This window comes from Harpia harpyja, chromosome 5, assembly GCF_026419915.1.
Source record: "Harpia harpyja isolate bHarHar1 chromosome 5, bHarHar1 primary haplotype, whole genome shotgun sequence".
NCBI classification, from domain to species: domain Eukaryota; kingdom Metazoa; phylum Chordata; class Aves; order Accipitriformes; family Accipitridae; genus Harpia; species Harpia harpyja.
Genome location: NC_068944.1, coordinates 59,819,691 through 59,845,550, shown reverse-complemented (window position 1 = coordinate 59,845,550; position 25,860 = coordinate 59,819,691). Strand labels below are relative to the sequence as shown.

Here is a 25,860-nt window from a genome sequence, read left to right as displayed (position 1 = left end):
TAGTTTAGTTTTGCTGGTTACTCCTTGTCCCCTTGAGCATTTCAGCTGGTTTGAAAGCAAGTGGGCCAAAAACTCCTTCAGCTTCTCAGTCTGCTGATCTACATGGGAACCCATTTTGGTCTACGATGATTAGAATTACACCCAGATTTTTAAATCCTGTTGCAAGCTCTCCTTCTCCAGAGGGACAGCAGATGGCACACAAGGTGAACAGGAACATTGGCAGAGTCTGTCAGGCCTTAAAAGAAACAAGTCTTTCCTCCCCAGATAGTTTTTCCTTATTTCAGGATGTACCACCTTGACTGTTTTGAAGAACAACACTTCAGCAGTGTTCTGTGCTGCCATGAACCATACCAATGCCCAAGGCATGCCAGGTGAGCAGGCTAGATTTTGGAATAGCTAAAACAGTCATCCCCCAAATGAATCAGTTCTCAGCATTAACTAACAAAACTGTTACAATGTTATAATAATGTCTAATTTATAACTTCTGTTGGGTTATTTCATTTTATTTCAGCTAGGTACATTTTATTTCAGAAATGTACATTTTTCTATGTACAATTTGTAACATTTTTAACTTCCTAATGAAGCAACAAAGACTCTTAATTATTCTTAGTTATTGTTATTAGTAATTAATTATTAATTAATTATTATTTAATGATTTCTAGCTACTTGTCATTTTGGACAAGAACAGTAAAGAAGAGGTTGTGATTGAGGAGCTTACCTGTGTGCCCATAGGCACATACCTACTTATAAGTCTAAAGGACTTAAAATATGAGTGATGGCTGGAGATGTGAAAAGATAGCTAGAAATAAGGATTCATGTGGCTGAGGTTGGGTCTGGTAGTGGGAGGGGGTTCAGTGCACTATGAGGACACATGGCCCAGCCCCAGTGGGTCATCTGAGCCCGGAGGGGTACAAGGGTGGCCACGGCCGAGCAGGACCATCTGGGAGCCCTGAGGCTTTGCACAGAGATGCAGCCAGGTGGCCTGGCCACAGTTACAGGACACTGACTGACCCTGGGAGCCCAACATCCCTCTGGTGTGGCTGGTGGACCAGGCAGCCCTCAAACGAGTGTGATCATGGATGATATCTCTGAGCATTTTCACAGTGGAGTTTCTTCCCCCCATCAGCTACTCTGAATAAATTGCACAGGACTTACCTTGCATCTGGTAGTTGCTCCTTTGGGAAATATCTCCCCAGGTGTTGTTTACTTCCAGTGAATCAATGTGAGAAATTTCTGCTGCTGGTTCTACCAGAAGCAGCAAATTTCCCTGGAGATGGGTCTCTGCGCAGGTCCTGTTCATCCGCACCAGACTCAGCCAGGAGCGTAGCAAGGTTGGCTACCGTCTGAATGACACCTTCTCAGCTGGTGCTAAATCTGGTTTTGTACCATAGCACTAAACATGTCTACTTACCAAAATAAATTCTTAATATACTAGGCATTACTAAGAAATAATAACTACTTAAATGCATGAACTGGGTCTGGCTGGGATGGAGTTAACCTTCTCCATAGCAGCCTATATGGTGCTGTGTCTTGCATTTGTGGCTAAAACTGTGTTAGTAACACACCAGTATTTTGACTGTTGCTGAGCAGTGCTCCCACAGCATCAAGGCTTTCTCTTTTCCAGCTCTGTCCCCATAGCAAGTAGGCCAGGGGTGGGCAAGATATTGGGAGGGGACACAGCCAGGAGAACTGACCCGAATTGACCAAAGGGATATCCCATACCATATAACATCATGCCCAGCAATAAAGACAAGTGGTAGAGAAGAGGTTGAGGTTTTTGGCTTCCAAGGTGGCTGTTGCTCAGAGACTGGCTGGGCATCGGTCTGCTTGTAGGTGGTGGGGAGTGACTGCCTCTTCATCGCTTAGTTTCCCCCCTCTCTTTCCTTCAGCTGTTAATTTGTCTTTATCTCAACCTGCAAGTTTTCTTGCTGTTGCTCTTCATATTCTCTTCCCCATCCTGCTGGGGGTGGGGGGGGAGCGGGTGAGCAGCTCTGTGGGCACTTAGCTGCTGGCTGGGGTCAACCCACCATGGTGCACCATCAGCTATACAGGGCACATGTAATACATTAGGGATTCAATTCATCTTTATGGTCAATCCAAATTGGTTATGGTAGCGTGAAGTTTACTTTTGGGTCTCTACATTTGCTCAGAAGAATGCCACCCCAGATTAATATGTCAAGCTACTTATAGCTCCTCATTCAGACCTTCAATGAAACTGTTTTTGTCACTGCAGTCTTATTCACCAGGTGAGTTTGGTTAGAGCAGATTTACAGTTTGCACATCTCTATCCTTTACAAGTCCATCCATACTCATTGACTCCCCCAGTCTGAAAAAAATATATCTGCCTTCTCAGGAGATTATTTGAGAAAGTCACATCAATGACCTTGAGGTGGCAGAAGGGAATTGCCTACAGTATATATAGATGTATTTCAGAACTTATTTCTATAGGTGTTTGGGCAGGGGTTATTATAGTATTTGGGTTTTTCTTTCAACCAAGTGTTTGATGAGGCACAATTTCATGATGGGGCTATTCAAGTTTTTCCCCAGTGTTGGATCTTGTGACCTGAAGCTGAATTCTTGCACCTGTGCCACTTTCTTAAAAGAGAGTTGAAGTTTATTGAAATCTCTCCAGCTTCCTGCACAACCCATAGGCTCTGTAAGGTCTTACCAATATTTTTTCTTCAGATGAGACTCATCATATGAATAATACTAACATATGGCCAGCAGGTATTTTCTGTAAGTGTGTCCCTTTTCTTAAAGCTGTCATCTTTGGGGTTTTTTTGCTTGGTTGGTTTGGTTTGGGCTTTTTTTGGTTTGGGCTGGCTTTCTTGTTTGTTTGGGGTTTTGGGTTTTTTTAAGTTTTTTTTTTTTAATTTATTCTTTTTGTAGAGGTCCAGTCCTCTACTTCATATGCTTTTATTAAGTCATGACAAAATCCAGCTGGCTATCTGGCCTGTCATCAGCCTGTTAAGATCTACCTGATTATCCCTCAGGAGACTTATCCAGTTGTTTAAAACATTCCAAGCAAAGATTCAACTTCTTGTTCTTTCTTGAATATTAGCTTTAAACTGAGAGCTCAAAACCCCCACCATGCTCATGCAAATATGTGCAATAATTGCAAATTTGAAAAGAGATAATTTGACAAGTGCACGTAATTCTTGGTAGCATCGCTTTCTATTTCAGAAAATTTGGGAGCAACACCACTGGTCTCAGAGTCTTCAGTGCTGGTATTTCTAGCCTCCTCACATCTGTGCAAGCAGTAATAGCTTCAGTATCAGTCTCACAAGAGTGTGTGTGTCATCAGTCCTGTTTCCTCCCAGCACTACGCCATGGCATGTTGGCAAGCAGTGTGCTACAGTCAGACAGTGCTTCACTAGTTGTTTATCTTTTCAGGCACTTGTTTTTATCATGAGGGAAGATCCCCTGTCAGGTGTTATTCCCCTACCCAGAGCACTCCATCTCAATGACTTCTTAGAAGCCTCAGAGCCATCTCAAACATAGACATGTTCTTTTGACACAAAAGTGTACAAAAGCAAGCTATGATATCAAATATTGTGATATTTCTCTCTTACTCAAAATTGTGGCAACATCTAATACTGAAATAAAACTGAAGCAGCTCTCAGAAAAAAATATTTCATAGATTTATGTGCAAAAGTGGCAATTCAATGGGAACTTGAATCTCCTGAAGTAGCACAAATCATTACATCTTCAATACTAACAAAATGTACCAAATGCCTTTTTCCTCCCTGTTTAGCTCTATCCATCAAATAATCAATAAAAGCACATGCATGGTGAACTTCACAAAAAGTCTCAAAACAATTAGAAAAATTATCTCTTGCACTTACAATAAAAGAGAGAGAAATGCAATATACTGTAGAGTAATAGGACAGTTATGCATCCTCACCAAATAACAAAGTTCATCTGAATGGGAGCAAATAAACACTCAGTTGACACGATCTAGAGCTGTTAGGGAAAGCGTAAAGAGTGATGTTTGTATGGAGGAACTTAAGCTTGACTTTACAACCTCTCTAGGAAATCTGCTCCAGTGTTTGACCATTCTCACAGTAAAAGTTTTTTTTCTAATGTTTAAGTGGAATTTGCTGTATTTCAGTTTGTGCCCATTTCCTCTTGCCCTGTCACTGAGCACCACTGAGAAGAGCCTGGGTCCAGCTTCTCTCCCATCAGGTATTTATACACACTGGTAAGATCCCCCTAAGCCTGCTCTTCCCCACGTTGACCAATCCCAGCTCTCTCAGCCTCTCCTCATATGTCAGATGCTCCAGTTCCTTCATCACCTCTGCGGATCTTCACTGCACTCACCCCAGTATGTCCACATCTCTCTCATACTGAGGAGCCCAGCACTGGACGCAGTACCCCAGATGTGTCTCACCAGGGCTGAGCAGAGGGAAAGCATCATCAACCTTGACCTGCTGGCAATGCTCTATCTAGTGCAGCCCAGGAGGTTCGTGGCCTTCTTTGCTGCAAGGGCTCATTGCTGCCTCATGGTCGGCTTGTTCACCAGGATCCACAGTGCCTCATATCTGCAGAGCTGCTCTGAAGCAGGTCAGCCCCCACCATGTACTAATGTATGGGGTTATTAATCCCCATGGAGCCAACTTGAGTTGGGTACCAAGTGAAAAGATTAAGAAACCTACTACCTGGGATTCACAAAAGTCAGCAAGATCTAATGGGACAATGAGCCATCTGTCTTTAGTACTAGACATAGAGCATTTACCCAAGAAATGAGACATGCATTTGGCTTCAGTCTAGCCTCTAGGGAATTCAGCCTTTGTGTGTATCCTGCTCCCCAGGAGAGTAAGAGCAGACCAAGTACTTCCACTCATCGTCTTGAGGATGGGTCCAAGCACAAGTGGCTGACACCACCAGAAAAGCAAGGTAGTACCCATCAAGTAGGGGAATCAACTAAGTTGATTGTGGGGACCAAAGAACAAAGTGGCTTCTGGTCTCTGCCCCCACTGCCAAGATGATTTTTTTTCTCCTTTTATTTTTTTGTTTAATGCTGTCCAGTGCAAAATGCATAAATAATCCTTGTAGCAGGGACAAGGATTCGGAGGAATCCCCTCCTGTTTAAGTACTGTAACTGCTAGACTACTGGAAAACTGCTCTTCCTTCAGGAAAAAAAGCTTGCTTTTTAGGATGCTTATTCCCCCAAGGATGACAAATGATGTTGTTACATTACCCGTCCCGTGCCAAGGCAAAAGGTATGTATTCAAGTGGTTGTTAAAAAATTCAAGTTGCAGTATAATTATCTTGCTCAACATTTTATTAGAGTAGCAACAAAAATCCATGACAAATTAATCTCCACAGTGGCATGCATCAAAGAATTACAAAATGCTGCTTTTAAACAAAAATTGTTCTTAATTTTTAGAAGGACTACATTTATCAGCAGTACATTTCTCTGAACAATTTCACAATCATATTAATAAACAAATTTATAAACCACATGCAGTGACAGAATGAGATCAGCATTACTCTGGATAGGTGAAGAATAAATTCCTTCTAAACCAGTTGCTCTTGAATAGTTTGTGTGAATTCAAATTTCCAGGATTCAGCTCCCAGATTAAGGAATTCTGGAGTCCCAGTCCCTTCAGCTGAACCAATTCACTGGCATTTGCTGTATCACTGTATCCCAGTAGTAATGGAAGAATCAGGAGAAAACAATCTCTTATTGAAAAGAACAAAACATCAAAGAAACAATTCTGTCTAAAGGAGAGATAACAAAATACTGAAAGATCATTTTGAATTTCACTGCAGTTTGTAACAAATAAAACAGCTCTACACAGTAGGATTCATACAATTGTGGAGAAATAAATAAGCATATGCAGCATTGTTGAACAAACAATTTAGCTTTGTACATTCTTGAAATAATATTTTTTTTCCACTGTGACAATGCTCAGATCTGGGGTATTTTTTAGAATAGCTTTTTAAAAAACAACCAAGAAATATTTCTCTACTTCCAAAGGCCAAGTGACTGATCTGAGCATTCACTGTGTAGTAGGGGAACTACAGCAGCAGCTCCTGAAGTAGGATCAGTCCTTCAGTCAGTTGTATTGGATAATTGTTTTTTGAAGGGAAGCTAGTGAAAGCTTTATCATTTGACTTGTGCCATTCACTTCTACAGGAGCGTCATAAACCCCTTCACAATACATTGGAGCTGCTTTGATATATCCTTAACTCTGACCTCAAAGAGGTCATGAATTAATTTGAACCAAAGTGTGTTTTAAATACACCTAACCTTTCTCAGCTGCACAATTTACTAACACTGCAACTTCCAACATCTCAGTATTTCACACAGGAAGCAGTGTAGCTCCAAAAGCCGGATGCTACAGCAATATCTCTTCTGTTACACGCTGGGTAAAGTTCCAAATAAAAATGCAATAAGAATGCAATCTCTTACATCAAAGTCATTAAATGAGGATATAGACATAGATTTCAATATTGCTACCAATCAGACAATTCTTTCAAACTTGATGTTGCAAAGGACGTTATCCACAAAATAAGTATATAAAGATAAATAGTTATATTACTGCAGTCAGTAGTTGATATCCAGTTACTTTCACTTCTAGCAAAAAAGTTTGCTATGTTATTAATAAACTTAACACCACACACATTTTTAAATAAATACATGCCCACATATCTAATCTACAACATCTAGGTACAAGAAAAAAGGTTGTTTGCTGTTATAAACAGAAGGGTAAACACAGAAATAGATCTAAAATCATTTTAGCAAGATATCTAGCAAAGTTTCATAATGTTAGCTGTAGGAATCAGTATAAAATTAGTATGGATTTAATGAATAACATCTATAAACACATAGTCACAGCACATTATGAGTTAAAATCACACCTTAACTTAAATCTGCAATTTTAGATATTGCATTTGTGCACACAATTTTGCATGCATAATCATTTCTGTTTGCGGAAATAAATATCAACATGAAATAATTCCTCTTCATTTGTTGTTCCAAGTTGATGGTGCATACAAAATCACCTACATAGATTTTAGCCCTTGATGAAACCTAACTAAGAATATGGGCTTAAACACCTCACCTGAGCATCTGAAAAAAAAGAACTATGGACATAGAGGCCGAGAAAGCAGAAAGTTACTTTTTGAGCAAAAAGCAAATAAAGGAGAGAATCTACTTCTGATATTCTTGGTCTATAAGAGTTGTAGTTCAGTCTGTACTCTGAAAAGAGGCAAGATAAAAGTGTAAGTTTATGTTACTGTTATTACACGAATACTTAGCTCAGTTCTTAGCCCAGCCAGTTGTGCTCCTAACCAGGTTTCCATGGCATGCATTCTCTTTGCCTGCTGCTTGTCCTGGAGGTCTGCTCACTTTTTAAGTATGAAAAGGACCTACTTCTGGCACCTCTTTAGAAAAGTCTGGGAGGTAGGGCCTGGTCTGAAAGCGCTGGATAGATACCTAACTGATAACAGCATTTGAAGAGCGAAAGGATTTCCATGTGCCGGCTCCACTGGCAGCTCGCTCTGCATCCTCCCCCTCCGATATTTGATCAGCTGCGAGCCGTGCTGGCTGACTGCACACAAAGGCTTTGCTCAGTCAGATACAGGAACTTGCTTTTACTTTGAATATGTCTCTTGGCTAAGCAAATATAAATGCCTGTGTAAGATTTCCCAGATAATTTCATTTTACTGTGACAGTTGCTTTGGAGGAAATATTATACAGGTTGTTGTACCTCTGCCTGACTTCCCCTTATGGTGGCAAACTGTAGCTTTAAGCAAGTGTGAGCAGTGAATGCCATAGAACTCTGTAATTTCACATCTAGCTCTACAAAGGAAAGGTTTGTTCAAAGTGTATATAACTGCTATAGTATTGTATTTATGAGATATGATTGCTAGGTATTAACTCTAGAATAACATTGGTATTCTTCTCCTTTGACTCTTGAACCTCAGTCAGCTTTGCCTGCTTGGCTGCCATGCGACTTACTCTGTCATTTTATTTTTTCCTTATTATTTTAAAAGCAGCAAAGAGCCTGGACATCCCCTTTCCAGTTGTGTGGCTGTTCAGACACCACAGCGATGGAGCATCTGCACAGAAACAGACCCCACTGTGTGTGTCTGGTGGCCGGTGCTGCTCAGGCAGACAAGCTGGCAAGCCTTAGCCCCCCAGTAAATAAGGAAGAGCCCCAATGCAGAGGATTTGGAAAACATTGCAACACAACCTACATGGGTTCAGCTGCTGGCTCTGCTCCAGCCAAAGCTCTGCCGGCTCCTGTGCTTCATGGGACAGGCTCCAGTGTACAGCCTGCCCCGGGCGAATGCGCACAGGTATGGTGTTCTGCCTGGTTTTAATACTGACTCCCTGTAATTTGAGTTAAAAGCCTCAAGAAGCAGGATACCCCCATGGTCTCACTCCCTCTGCTTGCCAAAATGAAAAGGCAAGCGCTGATGGAAATAAAAGATAGAAAGGGCTTTCTGGAGGGAGTTTGTTTGTCATGTCTGTTCTGCTGGTTAAAACCCCCCTGCTGTTGGTCCCTTCCCTGCCCTGCCATCATTCTGCCGAGCTAGAAAGTACCTGTGGAGCTCTGCAAGGTTAAAACAGGAGTTAAAGCAAGGATGCAGATGGAGCAGGATACAGACTGTTCGCTTCCTCCTTGCTGTACAGAGAACACTGATTAGAGGCTTTTGCATGCAGCAGGCATGGTTTCCTATCAAAATTTAAATGAGGCCTATCAGGGTATTTTTAGTTCTCTTTAAGTTTGCAAACACGGCTGAATGTGAGTGAAAGTGGTTTGAATTGGGGAAGCGGCTGTATATGCAAAGGAAAACTGGATAGGAAAGCCTATGCTCATGAGGCTACCTGTTCCATCCCACACTGGATAGATTTTTTACTAGAACAATTAGCTTTTTTACAGCTTTTTAAATGTCATGTACAAAAGCTGTGCAAAATGTTCACAACAAACAAGAATACGCAGGCATCTTCCTGAATTTCTGTAACTGCTGCACAGGAAAGGGAAAATATAATTCTAGCAAGAACACGAGCTGGTCTAGAGCAAAGCCAAAGTAATACGCTATGTTTTGACTGCAGCTACATCGGGGAGATCATAGCCCCAGGCTCCTTTTTATAGGCCCGTGTGGGAAGAACATGCAAGTGGCAATGCTGGCAAGTGAGAAGCCGTGGTGACTTCTCTTCTGACACACTTTTTATGTCCTGAAGTATTCTAATGGATAACCCTTGAGACAAAAAATAAAAAAAGTGTCATTTTTCACTGAATTTTCCTCTTTTCCCTAGACATTATCTCTATTGAAGCTATAAACCCCCTATAGCGGTCTGAGACACAATTACTATTGAACCAAGATAAAATTAACTAGCAAAAGCCTGTCCAATGCTCTTCAATACCTGTCAAGTTCCCACAGGATTCAGTATTAACTGAGACTTACATTTAAGGCGGTACATCTATAAACTAGCTTGCTGAAAACAAAAAGATTTTTTTAAAGATTCCTATTGACTTTTAAATTTGTTTATTCCCTCTGCAAATTCATTGAATGGTTTTCCTATTTCATGCTGTTCAAGGTAAAAAAAGGAAACAAAGAAAAAAAAAGATTTCATGCTCTTTGCCATCAGATGTCTGCTTATTGAAGCATGTTACAATGCCTGCAATTAGATTTGCACTGCTGTGGGATGAGGGAGTCAATGGTGGGTAATTACTGTAATCGGCAGTGGTTCTGGCTGCTGCTGGTGCTGCCCAGTGCAGCCACGTAGGAAGGCAGCTCCTCTCCTCACCTCTCGCCTTCATTGGGAGCATCAACCACTGCCCCGCTCTGCATCCGTGGAGACACCCTGGGCAGCTTTGCTCTTTCTGAGAGTACGGACCACTTTGGTCAATACATGAGATGAAGGATTTGGGTATTCCACTGAAGCCATCTCACCTGCTTAAAGTTATGTTAAGTGCTTCATTCAGTTAGACTCAGCAGTATATTCTTTTCACTCTCCATGAGGCTGCTTTTTCTTGCAGGATGCAGACAGGTGTGGAGAGATATATGGGAACTCCTGCAATTCTGTGAGCAGAAATGCCTTTCCATTTCATACAGGTTGGTGGGAACAGAGCATCCAAAGGTTTTATATGACTGCGTACTCAGAACAAGGTGGGCTTCAGGCCTGAAAATGAGGAAAGAAGCAGCAAAGTGAGAAAGAAAAATTTTTCATTCTCATACCTGCAAGAGGAAATGGAAAACTAAGCCTCTCTGTGGATGATCTATTTTGTAAGATCCAAGGTATAGAGGTTTACAAACAGCATTTAAGTAGTATTGTGTAAAGCATCATGAAAACAGTAACATGCACCATCATGTAGAAGAGAGCTGGGTTAGAGAGATGTGCTACACCTGGGGATGGCGCAGGTAGCATGGAAATGGATGTGGCTCTCAGGACCAGAATGCTGGTGTGGGGGAGATCTGTGTCTTCTCTTAGCACCAGCTACATGGTGGCACCGGGCTAGTTAACCCCAAACTGGAGCCAGGGAGTGAGGCACAAGAAAATGCCTCATTGCCTTCCTGCAGGCAGCCAGAGCTCGCCCGGGAGGAATCACTGAGCTTGGACACCGATGTCCACCCTCCTGCTAAACATGTACATGAGGCACCATGCCTGAGCACCACTCTCTGGTGCTCCACCACTGCCCTCTGCTCCTCAGGGAGTAAGGCTTAACCTACGTGTTTCTCTGCATCCCTCCCCATACCCCAGATCCTCCCAGTCACGTCATGCTTGGCACAAGGCACTTTGAGAGCATCGCTTTCCAGAGATGGGCAGTTCTCCCTCCCCGCCATGCCCTGTTTGGTGGTGCATCATCTGCCACCACCAGCCTTCCCTGGCCCTTCACTGTGCTGTCCCAGCTGAAAGCTAGCCCAGCACAGCCTCATGCACATGAACATGCTCTGGTTCATGAGGGCTCTACACCAAATATTAAAAAGTATTAACTGTTACCTCAGATGACAAACATGTATCACCAAGGGACAGTTTCGCAGAGGACAGATAGGTATTGGTGACAGTAATATCTTCTAGCTCGGTGCTGAAGTGATCAGACTCTTTGATGACATTATAATTTAGGGCCACGCTGTAACTGGCCGGTTTCTTCTCCCGTTTCTGCTGGCAGTTGCAGAGTTTCCTGAAGGCTGCTCTGAACTTCTGGGACATGAGATTGTAAATTACAGGATTGATGGCACTATTTAAATAAATACAGATTCTGCAAAATAGCAGGAACCAGTTTTCTTGGAAGGGACTGGAGAGAAAGGAATTGACCACGACCAGCGTGCGGTAGGGCATCCATAGAAATGCGAATAGGATCACAACCACCGCCAGCATCTTGGTAACCTGGGGGAACACAGAAGCAGACAAAAGAGGGGCAGAAGGTTAGTACTCATCTTGGAAGGAACATGTGCGTTCCTATATCTCTAGGGCCAAAGCAAAACTATGGACAGACTCTTCAGCTGGGAATTTCTGATCAATGTTTAATTCAGAAAGGTTTTTGACAGTAAGAAGGACAAAAAAACCTGGCTCCAAATTCCTCCTAGTTTTTGTTAAATGACTCTATCCAGATGACATCCCAGTAAGCTAATTGTTGTAGATCTTAGACTTTGCAACTTCTCAAGCTAGAAGGAGGTATTGATTCAAATGGAAAAAAAGGGGTCTAAAGGCATTTGTTCCAACCACATTAGATCTCCTCATTTAGACTAGAATAGTCTGTAGAGTAATTGAACCTGAAGCCTATTTAGATTATCTGCTTTAACAGCCACCCTAAAAGAATTTCCAAAAGCCAAAAATAACAAAAAAATAAAAAAGAATTACTTATTTCTATTCCTAAAATCCTCAGTATTTAATTAGATTTTCATTATTTGATGTTTACTCTGAAATGTCAATTAAAGTTTACAGAGCCAGGAAAAAGGGGATTATTGGTAAAACTTGATTATTATAAGAACTTTCATCTATTGTGTACATTTGTTTTGAATAAAGAAAAAAACAACCTTTATGGATATCCAGGGTAGCTGAAATAAAGTGAACAAGAAATAATTTTAAAATCAGAAAAAAACCCCACTGTAAAAATACTCTTTCTCTTGTAAAAAATTTAATTCTAGTATATATGGTATTCCTTAGTCTCTACTTTAAAGGAAGTTTGAAAGATGTTAATAAACAAGGTAGAAAGTACAGTGAGATGTGACAGTGGGATAGTATGGTGGCACGGCCTCATGTAAGTCAGGAGATGACTTGGTTAACTGTGTGTGCATGAACTGGAAAGGATTGGCACTGATTTTGGTGAGCTACAACTGCTTCTTTTGATTGTGGGGGGTTTTTTTATTTGTCTTTCTTCTTGACATAAAACTGTTGTTGCCTATTGACTGGTTAGTTTAAAGAACTTCTTTTTACCTTTAGGTTTTATTCCTTCTTTCTGGGTACCTGAAGTTATACTTCAATAAACAGCAACTCCTGTAACCACAGGATGCATTCTGGCTATATGGGTTATAATTTCATTGCTTGCAGAAAGGATAGAAGTAGATCGATAAGAGTTTAAGTTATTTCCAGGGGGACAGACAGATAACTCCACTAAAATCACTCATAAATACATGCTAGTTTTAGGTGTGTTTTTTAGTTTGAAGTTATAAGAGAGTATCTAATTCTCTTGCCTTCTGATCAGATAGCTCATTATATAGAAAGCCTGCCATCTTATTTCTAAGGGATATATTTTCTTCTAGCTATCTAGAAAGACACATATAACTCAATTTGTTGTTTTTGTTATAGATATTATGCTAATGAATAGGATGAAGAGCAAAGTTGCTCTACAAATTGATGTGTCTTTATCTACGTATCTGTCTATCTAGCTGTCTTTAAATGTACCTATTCAAAGGCTACAATTTTATCCTATAATTCCCCTCCCTTCACCCTCCCTTTTGATTTCCCTACAGCTGTGTTCAGTAGAAGTAAAAAAATGAGACTGAGAAATATTATCTCCTTTTTTGTCTCTTGACTGATACATTTCCTTATGACTTCTAGACTGCTTTTCTTGTTCACTGTGCACAATCAGTCATTGTAATAGAGCAAAATGCAAATGTGAATGTCTCAGGTAGCTAAAAGCATGATTTTTCCTTATCTCCGAACCACTTCTAAAGGGACCAGTCCTGTGAATATGGCTGCAAAGAGCGAGGTGACCCAGTACCGACCTGCTCTGGCTGAGGAAGGCTCAGGACTCCTCACCTGCTGCCTCTCCTCCCTCCAGCTCCATTCCAGCCTGGGCCTCCAAACTGAGCAAATCCATTCAACTGAGAATAATCATTCACCATGGGAAATAATCCACATTTAAAGGAAGAAAGTAACCATTTGTGGAGCTTGGATTAACAATGGGACTCAGCCCAACTAACAGATGTGTTACATCAGCTGAAGCATTCAGAGGGCGAGTGGATAATAGTCTACACAGGCATCAAAGTACTTCTCTACCAGAAGCTCAGCAGGGGACTTTGTTATCATACCTACTGATCATTGGCAATTTACATTTCTCCTGAGCATGTCTTTAATGAACAATTGCTCAGAGAATCACTTACAATGGTGCAGCTGTCTGTTTGAATCCTGGGTTGAACTGGAAATAAATTGATCTTGCTGTCAGGAAGGGGATATTTGAGAGTCACGCAATTAATACTTTACAACGATGAAAAAAAGGCTGTTACTCTTCAAGTGACTGTGTCCTATATGCCTCAAAGACATATATGTATGCAGTGTGCAAACTATTAGCTGCATTTATGTGTACTGGCAGCTTGATGTGCGTTTTCCTTCTAACACCGCTAGCTTGTACTGCTGTCATGTTCAGCTTACTGAGGCTGTGATTTGGCAATATATTAGAACTGTCTCTTAGCACCAGATAAAAAATATCATGGTCACAGTGCAAAGTGCCCTGAGCTGAGATCAATTCAGTCTGCAGGTTTGAATGTGTTTAAAAATGCCAGGAGGTTAGCTTTGTGCTGTCAGGCTTTATGCCAGGTAAGACATCGTCTTGCAGCGCTCACACTCCACGATTTCCTGGTCTTGACATAAACTGAAACCAAAGTAACCTGTGACTGCAGCTAAAAAAGCAATCCTGTTCTCATCTCCCTCCTTGTGCTGGCCCCAGAGATGAGGGTGTGCATCAGGTCAGACTGCCGGTCCAACTGAAAACTAGGCACTTCTCGGTAGAGCTGGTATTTGAGTTGCTCAGGTCAATGATCCAACTCACGTACGCTGCCACAGAGTCTACACTCAGTGCAAGAGAAAAGGCAGAAGCATGTGGCCGTGGATGGCACCTCTTTGGTGGCACCTCTTGATGGTTCAGTCAGTGCAGGACGATGAGGAGAATTCACCATAATTTTAAACTGGCTGCAGTGCATGTCTTTCCAAAGCTGCCAAAAATCACAAGTCTGGCACAAGCTCTCTATTGCCAGGCAGAAATTCAGTTGCCTGAGCCATCTGACCAGTAGTGGTTGTGTCTCTGAGACCCACTGCGAGGCCCTGAGTTCAGATAGTTATTTGCTTGTTGGTAAATCCTCCCTAAGCTGGCTCCGGAGGCCGTGGCTTTTCATGTTCAGCTATCTCAGAGCGTGACCTGTGTGCAAATGACAGCAGCCCCTAGAAGGTGCTCTGGCACTGCTCACTTTGTCCCCAGTGTGGCCGGGGGGGCTTGTCACCCCACTGCAGGCTGAGGCACCCCTCAGGACTTCTGACCCAAAGATGCTGCAAGCTTGCCCTCGACTTTTTTCGCACCTGAATCTGCCTTTACAGATGAACCCAGCTTCTAAACACATGATTTAGGCCGAAGCTGCTTTCTTATCTACACCAAAAATCTTCATTGGGATGGATGGGGCTGCACAGAAATAACTTAGAGGAAAGTTTGGCCCACTTTGCTTAAGTAAACTGCCATATCCTTTTTCAGATCACTACATGAAAGATAACTAAACATCATTTTGGGGAAGGGCTAAGTATTTGACATCAGTGGAGTGCTAAGAGGACAAACTTTTTTAAGAACCTAGTTTTTATTACCTGTAACTGAAAGCAGCGGTACTAGCATCCTCATTCATTACTCAGGTGAAGGCAAGCATACACTGATTGCTCTTTCCTTGCATATCCTATACTCAGAGTACAAGTATTCTTAGTTAAGGAAATTGAAAACATGATTAAAAGGCTTTGAGCAAATCCATTTTAGTCCAAATTTCAAGTGTACTTTGAATGATAGCAAAGTGCTTGAGATTGAATGTGTTCCTGGCTGCATGCAACCATTCTTCAAGCGCTATTTTTTGGTTTCTGAGAATGTTCTGAAAAATATTTAAAATGTTTTTTACGAAACAGATTCCCAGTATTTTAATTCTGAACTAGTATTCTCCTTTTCCTTCCTGCTCCAAAACCTTGTCATTCTAAGGAAGTGCTTTGACGAGACATTTTAATTACCATGGTACTCACAGTTTGGTAGTTGCTTCCTTCTCCTTTGAATGCTAATCTTTCTTACCCTGATAGGTAAAAGCAATAGTCATACTTACTATGTTATTGTGCCATAAAGGCACTCTGGTGTTTTAAAGGCATATAATAATATCTTTCTTTCTTGTGCTTGGTGGTGTTCATTATAATGCACAGCGATTTTATATGTCAGTCCGTGATTTTGTAATCCAAAAGAAGTTGTACAATGAGGAGGAGGATTAAATAATAAAAGGATTAAGGTCTTGATATAATAACACTGCAAGTGAAACCAAGTGATATGATTGAGGATTTCATGTAAGCCATACAAAACTTATCTTGCACTGCAAGCTAGAATCCGAGCTTGCTCCGCTGTGAGAGAACAGAGGGGTTTCTCTGGGGGAGACAGGTCATCACGTACTCTGTCAACATCTGAGAGGACTTTCTCTAGAGCATAACCTACCTGTTTTAATTCACCATAGATGATTTGATTGGACTGAGCAACTAACTTTGTGAGATACTCATAATGTTAAGTGAGTTCGATCCCATCTCAAGTATAAACAAACACGTTTGCTATCTAAGGCTGTATTTATTTTGCACAGTCCCCTTGATACCTGAGGAAACTAGGAATTCCTTTGGGGAAAGTATGAAATCTACCTGAAAATATGTAATTCAGTGTTCATATTATGGATGGATGAGAAAAAAATTTGGGATATGTTGGCTGAGCTAGGTGGGATAAAATGGAAGTGTGGGAGAGATTAATACAGCCAGAACCAGGACCTGATCTGGAGGACTGGACAGATGAGGAGCATATGGGAAAGAGAAAAGGAAGCACACAGGTCAGGATGTGATTCCATGAACACATCAACCAGACAATATATGGGCTACTATAAAAAGGGGACTAGATTGCTTCCTTGTCTTCCCATCTGCTTCTCCTGGCCTCTTGCTCTCTTTTAAAAGGTAGTGAGCTGCTTGCCAAGGTAGCTCACAGGACAGGTACTCTTAGAATAAAAGGATTTTATTTCCTCACATTTTCAAAGTTTTCCTGTGTGACAGGCAAATCCCTTTTCTATCCTTCAGTTTTAAGTTCTCTCACTCTCTTCTTCCTTCCTGCAATACCTGCGTCTTCAGGACATTTTCTTGCTTCTGAGCAGAACAAAATGATTCAAATCTTCAGAAGAAAAAACATTAACGTTTTAGAAATGCTGAGAGATCCTAGTACCTGTGCTGCTAGAAAAAAAGAAGCACTGTTAGCAAAAATAAGCACCCACAAAAAAAAAAGGCAGAAATAGCTTTTCTCCCTTGTACCGTATACTGTAAAGAAACATTTAATGTTGGTTAGTGTTACTTGTTAGTGGTTTTGTTTTATTGCGAAATCTGCTCTGAATACTTTGAATAACACATTTCCTATTCATGAAATGAAACCTTTCTTTCCCTCTGTCTTTTTAAAAAAAGGCTTGGGAATAGAACGCCTAAAATGGACAAGAGGGGAAACTGTGATCAAACTTCAACTTTTACCATCAAAGGTACACATCTGCTCTGAATTCATTGTCCTAAACAACAACTATAAAATAAGTGGCTAAACTTTCCAAAGTTCAAATAGGAACCATTATTTCTTTTATTTCTGCAAGCAAAGACAGTTTAGTCTGTGGAATTGTGGTGGTACTGTATATGAAAAAGCAAAGAAAAGAAGCGTTAAGATTTATTTTGATACTTATGGTACTTTATGGTGTAAAGATACAGAAAGGAAGACTATGAGTAAAGACCAAAGAATTACTAGCTTGGATTTCAGGCATGTGTAAAGTTGAGGCTGTAACGCATGTGAATGTAAGTTGAATGTGAACTGCTGTTTGATAGAGGCAATGAGCTGATTATATTGAATTTGGTTTGTCTGCGATTTTTGGTAATAGACAATCTGGTCAAACCTTTGGTGCAGGCACTTGTATTTTTTCCAGATTGAATTTATGCACACACATTACTATTTATGTGCGATAAATGCCTGTAACTGCAGCTAATGTTTGCTCAATTGCTATTCATTTTTATTAGATTAGAGTCAGTGAATGTGTTTTCTGGAAACTTAACAATATAGATGGTTTGCAAGTACAAATAACAGGCCATTTTGGAATAGCAAAGACACAAATTGGTAGGCTAATGCAATCATATGCATGCCTGAAAAATAAAAGATCTAACCGTTGCACCTGCCTTTGCAACTGCAATGAAGAAACTAAAACAAAATGGCAGAACAGCTACCTACTAGGGTAACAAGCCAGATGTCTTCAGCCTACCACAGTATCACTGAAAGTGGTATTACCACTGGAGTTAGACTGAATGATCTCCAGAGGCACCTGCCAGCCTCAGTGATTCTGTGAAATTATAACAAAGTGTTGGAGGCAAATTTCTTTAGTTTGAGGTCCAGAGGGATCTGGGACAAAGTCCTTTGTTGGCTTATGATGCTTTGGATCACATTCAAACCTTCTTGCCACTACATGCAGTTTTTACCCTAGTTCCATGACAATTACAGTTTCCCAGTGCTTCGTGTGGTTCAGGATTCCTTACACGTTCGAATTATGTGTTTAATTGGACAGCCTCAAATTCATAGTCTGTATTTTCTGTTGAGTGAGTAGAAATGTACTTCAGTTCACTTCCTCGGGACCTGTGATCATCTGTCCAAATGATCGTGCAGTTGTTAAATAAATCTTAACATTGAATTTGCGCTGAAGTTCCTTCTTTAGCTCTGAATCAAGTAAATGGGACTTTGAACTGTCTGGCCTTAAGAGATACTCTTTTTCATGATATCATCTTCTTAGCATATTGACCTTTCCTCTGTTAAGCTTTGAGGTTTCAGCTACTGTGACCTCGGCTCAACTGAAGGATGCTGGAAAATTTTGCTTTCTCAACTTCCCTCCTGTTTAACTTGAGGAAATGTGTACACCAGAACTATTTCATTTTGTTTTCTCAGGTTCAAATTGTGCAAATCACTCAGCAGAAATACTTTCTAGTTTCTCTGCGGTCAAAGAGGTCTCGCCTTACTCTTAGTCACCTTTTCATTTTCTCCTAATCTTCTATTGCAAAAACCATTTTGTCACTGTTTATCACCAAGACCCCCTGTTGGCAGTCAAATGCTTTCCCACAGTATTGTTCAGCTATATATGAACTTCAGTCTAGCAAGGTCATTTTCTTTGCAAAGCATAGCTGAAAACCCATTCAACACAATCATCATCAGCTCCATCAGACCTAATAGGTGTTTAAGAATTTTTCTGTAGTCACAAACTAAACACATGCTTGAAGGTTTACCTGCATGTTTCAATACTAAAAACAAGTGTAACACTAGTTGATTCCTCAGGGCCTAACACCACGTAGCCTCGAGCACAAACCGCTTCCTCTGAAAATGGAGCATACCGATATCTCGCTGCCTTCTGGCAGAGATCTTCCCTTGGGAGAAAGTCAGGTATTGCCTACTGACTTGTAGTGGCTGATCAAAAGCTCTGCAAGGGCAATAAATGAGTCTTACTGCTTTCCATAAAGAGTGGATCAGCTGGATTTAGCTTCTGACAAAGAAGAGGCAGAATGAACTAGTTTCTGTTCCTTCTGGGACACCAGGAGCCTGATGGAAAGTACAAAATTAATTGGAAATGTACTCCCATGTACAAAGGAGTGCCTGACTGTCGAATAAAACTAGTTTTCTTTTTTGAAAAACCTTTAAAATACATCTATCACACCCTGCTATCCAGTACAGTTCTGTAAAACAGAATAAATATTGTATGAGTGGGATTGATTTGGCTCTTCAGAAGTGGATGTAAAAATGGAGATTGACACATCCTATGGGTATGTATTGGTGCTCCTTTCCTTGGTAGAACTTTAGTTTGCAGCGTAAACAAATAACTTATCATTTCAGTAGTTGTCCAATATCAGCGGTAACAGATGTTGTTCAGTGAAACAAAAATGTGCTGGAAGTGGAGATACTTCATGAGAAAAGAAAGCTTATTTTGTGCCTTTCCCTCTCTTTCAACATTTAAAAGAAAGGACTGATTTTTATACCTGGGTTTTTTTGCTTGTCTTCCCTGTTCAGTTTTGTCTTGCAGTGCTTTGAATGGAAACTTCAGGGGGCCCTGAAGAGTACTTTGAAGGCTTTGTCCGTTGGTGGTTGTTGATAGGGGGTATTGATCCTTTAATAAACAGATTTTGTTCCTGTTTGTTAGCTTTCCAAATATTGGAAATAAATAAGTATTTACTAGAACTAACATAGTGCAGTGACTTGTAAATCATGTGGGTGGGAGGGTGAAGGCAGGGAATAGACTGAGTAAGCAGAGGACCACTTTCTACCTGGAAGAGCTGATTTTTGTTCTTTGGCGATGTACTATAGCTTCATTTTGAGCTCATCCCTAGGCATCTCACATGAAAAATATGATAAGATAGGCTTGACTCACCATTCTAAAATATATTTCAGGCCTTCTTTCTAAATCATAGAATGCTCTAAATTGCCATTCTGTTTTGAAAACAAAACAAAAGTCCTCTGACCACCTGACCACTTTTTTCCTTTTCAGTGCTGGCATTATCTCTGTTTATATCAGAGACAGAAAATATCTGTTCTAACGAAACTGAACATGGTCCATCTATTCTCCTTCAGCAGTAGCCACCTCCCTCCCCCCCTGTTTATCTTATTGCTGAGCTTCCCACTCCCCCTTGCCTCAGCTTAGGTATCTGTCCTCCATAGTTGTAAGGAAATTATTACTTTACTCTGTATTTTCTTCCTCCCTGAGCATAGAGCTATTCCAGATGCCATATCAGGGTATTGTTCCTTGCCCTGCTCTTTCTGTTGGTGCCAGGTGTGAGGAAGCATCCTAGGTGTTGAATCCAGGATGGTTTCCATGTTGGTCTTTGCATTTTTAGTCTGTCAGCTTCCAATTCTGGGCTAACTCTCATAGCAGAAACCTGAGTGATGTTTTGTCATTTTTTGAAGAAAATAATTGAAATTGCATAACTGTATGACTCACAATAGAAAGTATTGATTGTATATAGAAGACTAATTCTTGGAAGCAGACATAGAAACACAAAGCTGACAGTGCATATATAGCTATATGCTAACACAATAATATAGGTTAAAAAAAAAGTCTAAAAAACAACAGGACAATGCAGTCTCTTTCTGCCATGAGTTGGAAACAGCTTCAGATAGTGTTCTTTGACTAAAACACAAACACCGTATGACAAGATAGGGGAGAAAATGTTTTCTTACCCAGGTAAAAAGCAAGTTTTGACCGTTTTTAACAATGGAAGACTTTCCAAACACAGATGAGATAATGGGAAGTCCCACACAAATTAAAGAAAATTGTATGACCTGGCAGTCTGGGTCAAGCTAAATCCAGGTTAGTCAAGCAATCCAGGTCAAACTAAATGGGGAAATCAATTCACATACTGCCATGTTGGATTAATCATCGTCAAAAATGGTTATGGGATTCCTAGGTTAAACCTTCATGAAGGCTGAGAAAACCTATGTAACACTGTTTTATTCTGGTATATTATATAAATGGGAGCTCATAATAGGTTAATTAAATAATAATTAATCATAATCACTTAGTAGAACTGTACTGAATTTCCATGTCCAAGTTTTGACAGTGGGGAGGTTGCAGGGGTGGCCTCTCTGAGAAGATGCCTGGGGCTGCCCTGTGCTGGACACAAACAGTTCCATCCAGTTCCAACAGACTCACCACAGGACAGAGCTGAGCCCATCAGCCAAGCTGGTGGAGCCCCTGTGAAAAGATATTTAAGAAATGGCAAAAACTCTGGAAAGAGGGAGAGAGGGGAGAAGAGAACAAAAGAGTGAGAAACAGCAGAGGGAACACCAAAATCAGAGAAGGAGGCACTCCTTGGCAAAGCAGGCACCACCTGAAGGGACTGCAGCCCATGGAGGACCCACACAGAAACAGAGGAAATGAGTGAGAAGGAAGGAGTGACAGAGACAAACCTCTGCAACCTGACCGCAACTCTCCCTGGCCCAGCGCTGCCAGTTGCCTCACGGAAGGGACTGAGTGTAACTTGTGGCTATAACAAGGGGCAATACATTGGCAATAAATTAAGTTAATTCTCCCCAGGTCTAGTCTGCATTGCCCATGACAATAACTGATACGTTATCTTCCTGTCCTTATCTTGACCCATGAGCTTTCTTGCTCCTGTTCTTTCCATTTTCTCCCCCATCCTGCTGTGGGGGTGAGTGAGCAAGTGGCTGGCTCCAGCTGGAGCCAGCCCACCACAGGAACATGCACAAATTTCGTTTTGTAGAAGTATTCTTAGATAAATATGAGAACTGCCACAGAACTAGGAAGTGTACACCACATTTTCAGTCACTTTTTCTACAGATCACATGCTGGACATCGTATGTAACTCCACCACTGTAGTGCAAGCACAGTTCTGAGAAGGCATATAGACAATTTTACATGACAGCAGAACTCACTATGAGGCCAAACTATATTGTCAACTATATTGTCAACTGCCAGTGCAGCAGGAAATTTTCACTTGTGTGTCTTACTAACTGTTGAGATTTTAGACGGTTTTGAATATGGACTTGTGTTTTCCTATTTTACACCATTGGCTATATTTTGCATGCTGCTATTGTATAAAAAATATTACTAATAATGCCACACTATCCTTGCTTTGCTTCCTATGTTATACTATATGCAAATGCTAGCTTTACTCATAATGATGCTGCTTTAAACAACCAGGTTACTTAGGCTTTTAGAAAAAGTCTTGCTGTCTTTACAAGACATCACATTATAATCCTCACTTTTTGGTTTCGTAATATAACAGTATCCACATTCAGCAATGCTCAATGTAAAATATTTGTCTGTTTTTTAAGTGGTGCTAAGCACACGTAACCAAGCATGTATACTAAAGTGACACTGCGAAACTGAAAAGCATATTATCTTATTCTTCCACTAATTAATGGACAAAGAAAAACAAAATTAAACACTTCTAATCTGACTATTAACTATAATTGGAGACACATAATTAAACATAACCCAGCCCACGTGTTTCAGTTGTGCATTTCAAAGCATGGTTCTAGTGCTCTGTGAGCCCTTGGTGATCTAGCAGGCAGTTCAGTCAACTTTTGAGGTCAGTGCCTTCTCTGTAATAAGGGAAAATGGTCCCTCTCATTAAGCGGTAGTAATCTCCATACAATAAGAAGAATATGAAGTTCAACATGTCACTCAAGGGGGGCACTCAGCTTGTTTGGAAAGTTGCACAGCTCGGCTTTTCTTCCTGAGGGAACTGTGCAGTGCAGGGAGGTAGAAGCATCCAGCTTGCAAAGCCACCCTCCGGGGTGCCGAGCAGCAACTGCCGAGGGGTGTGAGCCAAGTTGCTCAGCATGGAGCGTTGCTTCCCAACACTTGCACCAAGCTGCCTGACCCAGCCGGAGCCTGCTCCCAAGAGCCAGCTGCGAAGTGATGCACCCTGCATTTCTCAGCACTTCACCCCACTGTGCTACCTGCTGCATGCTGTGTGAGTATGAGGCAGTATGGTTTATTGCAAATAGCCATAGATTAATCTACTTGTATAATTACACATTGCAGCATACCTATTTAACAATATAAAAAGAAGCTGGTCAAACGTATGCCTCAGTTTTGAGCCTTCAATACATAAAAATATTTTATGAGAGACAGAATAACAAAGATACTTAGCATTTACAAAGCACTTTTTTATGTACAGACTTGCTTAAGTAGACTTTTCACAGGGGAGTTAGAGACAGGAAAAGTATAGCATATGCGTTTGCAGAGTGACACAGCGCCTTAGCCAGGACAAAACCTCATGTCTCCTAAACTCCGAGGCTAGTTCCTTCTCTTCAGATCTCAAAAAGAGCTCAAGAGTCACTTTGTATATTTAGCAGGAGTACTAACAGGCTGTAATATAAAGTAAAGTTAAAAATCTTTCATCCTTTATTGACACTTCTTAATTGCTTTTTGATACAGAAAGTAAAATACTACTTGTTTTTCAGTCCTTGCAGTAGGTAATAATGAATAGGCAAGAAAAAAATACATATTTATATGTATGTGCATATGTATCACAGAATTTCAGCTTGACTACTAAGCAAAAAGGGAGAATGTATTTTATCCCCTTCCACAGGTTTAGACTAGTGATCTCTAAAACAAGTGGGTTTTACGTTTCAGAAAGCCATTTCAAACTGCTGTTCCTACCTGCCTTCGAGAAGCAATAGTGCTATTGAAACTCCTGTTAGTCATCTTGGAATTCCCAGGCTTGCTTTGGTGAGCCACTTCATTCCTCCATGTCTTAGAGTTTTCTTTTGGGTCCGAAGGGATGGTGTTCAGGAACAGTATTCTAGCAATCAGGCCATAGAGGACAGTCGCCAATACCATTGGCACAACATAAAATATACCAAAGTCCATCATGTAGATAGGAGAGTAATAGCTCCTGGACACCTTGTAGCCACAGGACACAACAGTAGTGTCTTTGTAGACTACTGTATTAAGGTCTAGCAAGAAGAACCAGAGCATACAGTATATGGAGGTGAAAGCCCAGACAAAAATAATGATCTTTTTGGCTCTTGAAAAAGTGCATAGGAACTGAGCTTTGATTGGGTGGCAGATGGCTATGTATCTCTCAATGGTGAAGGCAGTGATGGAAAAAGAAGAAGCATTGATCCCTAGGTACTGGAGATAAGTGATGCAGAGACACCCCACATAGCCATACACCCAGGATCTATACAGGCTTTCTGTGATATTGGGTAGTCCTGCAGCCACAAGCACCATGAGATCTGCAACAGCCAGACTCACCAGATAGCAGTTAGTGGGAGTTCTCATGTGTTTAGTTCTGAGGACCACCAAAACCACCATGATGTTGCCCACGATGCCCAGTCCGCAGATGAGGAGGACCAAGAGGATGGTAACCACTTGGTATTCGGCTGTAACGATGTCCTGGCTCGATAGTGGCAGCCCAGTTTGGTTCTGCTCGTCCCCTGTACCATTCTCCATCTTCACCAGCCCACTGCCGCTTCTGCCCAGCACTTGGTCTCAGCACGTTCTCCACGGTCCCCTGCAAAAGGGTGAGAGGAGCAGAGCGTGGGTGAGCTGTAGCCCCAGAGCACATTCTCCATGTAGTCACAGTCCCATTCCTGTACTGTCCTCCACTCCCCCAAAAGCACCTGGACTTTCAGTCTTTGTAAATTCAATTACCAGGCAGGTTAATCCCTCTAATACTCCAGCTCATTTGCACAGGTTAAAAAGCTGTTTTCTCATAGCCGGTTTGAGGCATTCGTGAAAACACAGCATGTGGAGATGGGACCTTTCCCCACTGCAGAAGAGGAGGAGGCAGCAGCGGCAAGGAAAGCAGAGCCCTCCTGCACTGCCAGCTGGCTAAAGCACTGCACAGGACTGAGCTGATCCAGTCCAGGCAGACTTCAGCATCACTGCTTTTCAGGAGGAGTCACAACGTACTGAGGGTGGAGACAGCAGCGGAAGGTGAAAGGAGAGTGGTCTGTAAAGCCCCACAGGTTTTCTACTTCACACTGCATTCCCTCTCTGCTCTCAGACGGCTATCTTGCATATCGATCATATGGATCCACCCTGGCAAACAAAGGGTAGATTGACTGGCAACAATAACACACCGATTTCTAAAATTCTGACTTCCCCTGTGTCCCTCTCCTTGTGAAAGTGATGGTAGTTTACACTTGCCTCCTGCTTTGCAGGGAGCTGTAAGAATGCCTTCAGAGCTTACAGAAAGAAACATATCCCAGCTTTTGAAAGCAGCTGGAAAAATTGGGTTCCTTTCTAGACAATTCTCTTCAAAACCTTTATTGTTATTGCTGTCATCACTCCTAAGCCCTTTCAGCTCTTTCTGGATTGTAGCACAGCAACAATAAAACCATCAGAGCACAAATTGCTTCTTAATGAGATCAGTCACACACATGCACACGCGCACACACACACACACAGAGCGTTACTAATCCACCACTGTTTCCTTAATGAAGAGTCTCCCCTGGCTGAATAAACTCCTCCTTGTTCAGCCAGGTTGTGTAAAATCACAGACAAATCAAAGACTGGTGTAAATAACTGCTTTGAGATGCGCTAAGGAAAGCCCTACAGATGCAGCAGCAGTTATTCACGAGCCCAGCTGCACCTGGAGCCGGACACAGCTTTCCTGTCTCGCTAGAAATCTTAATGCCTCAGGGAGAGAAACAATAGCAAATCCTTCTGCAGGCCTCTGTGAAAGAGCCCTTGTCAACTGCCCACCACAGTCCTTCAACCATTGTTTCTCCTTATACTATTGTGTTAAAAGGTTGAAGATTAAATCTGCCTTAAAATTCCCCTTTTTTTCTCCGTTTCAGGCAATTGCTTTTTGCTCTTTGCTCAGGAAGGGTTAAAGAAAATAAAATGTTGCACAACTGGGGAAAGGCAACTTGGATTTCAAAACAG

At 41.4% G+C, this 25,860-nt stretch overlaps 1 protein-coding gene across 2 annotated transcripts; it reads right to left on the bottom strand.

Moving 5' to 3' along the window:
- Positions 1-9,721: 9,721 nt before the first annotated feature.
- TRHR (thyrotropin releasing hormone receptor) lies at positions 9,722-24,804 on the bottom strand. 2 transcript variants are annotated; one of them, XM_052788583.1, is made up of 3 exons: positions 23,626-24,804; positions 10,961-11,347; positions 9,722-10,141 (listed from the first exon to the last, which is right to left on the bottom strand). In XM_052788583.1, the coding sequence occupies exons 1-3, from the start codon at positions 24,418-24,420 to the stop codon at positions 10,136-10,138; spliced, it is 1,188 nt and encodes a 395-aa protein (XP_052644543.1). In that variant the 5' UTR covers positions 24,421-24,804; the 3' UTR covers positions 9,722-10,135. The 2 variants fall into 2 exon arrangements, with proteins under 2 accessions (XP_052644543.1, XP_052644542.1); XM_052788582.1 differs by lacking the exon at positions 9,722-10,141 and having other exon boundaries at positions 10,940-11,347.
- Between the last annotated feature and the right edge of the window lie 1,056 nt (positions 24,805-25,860).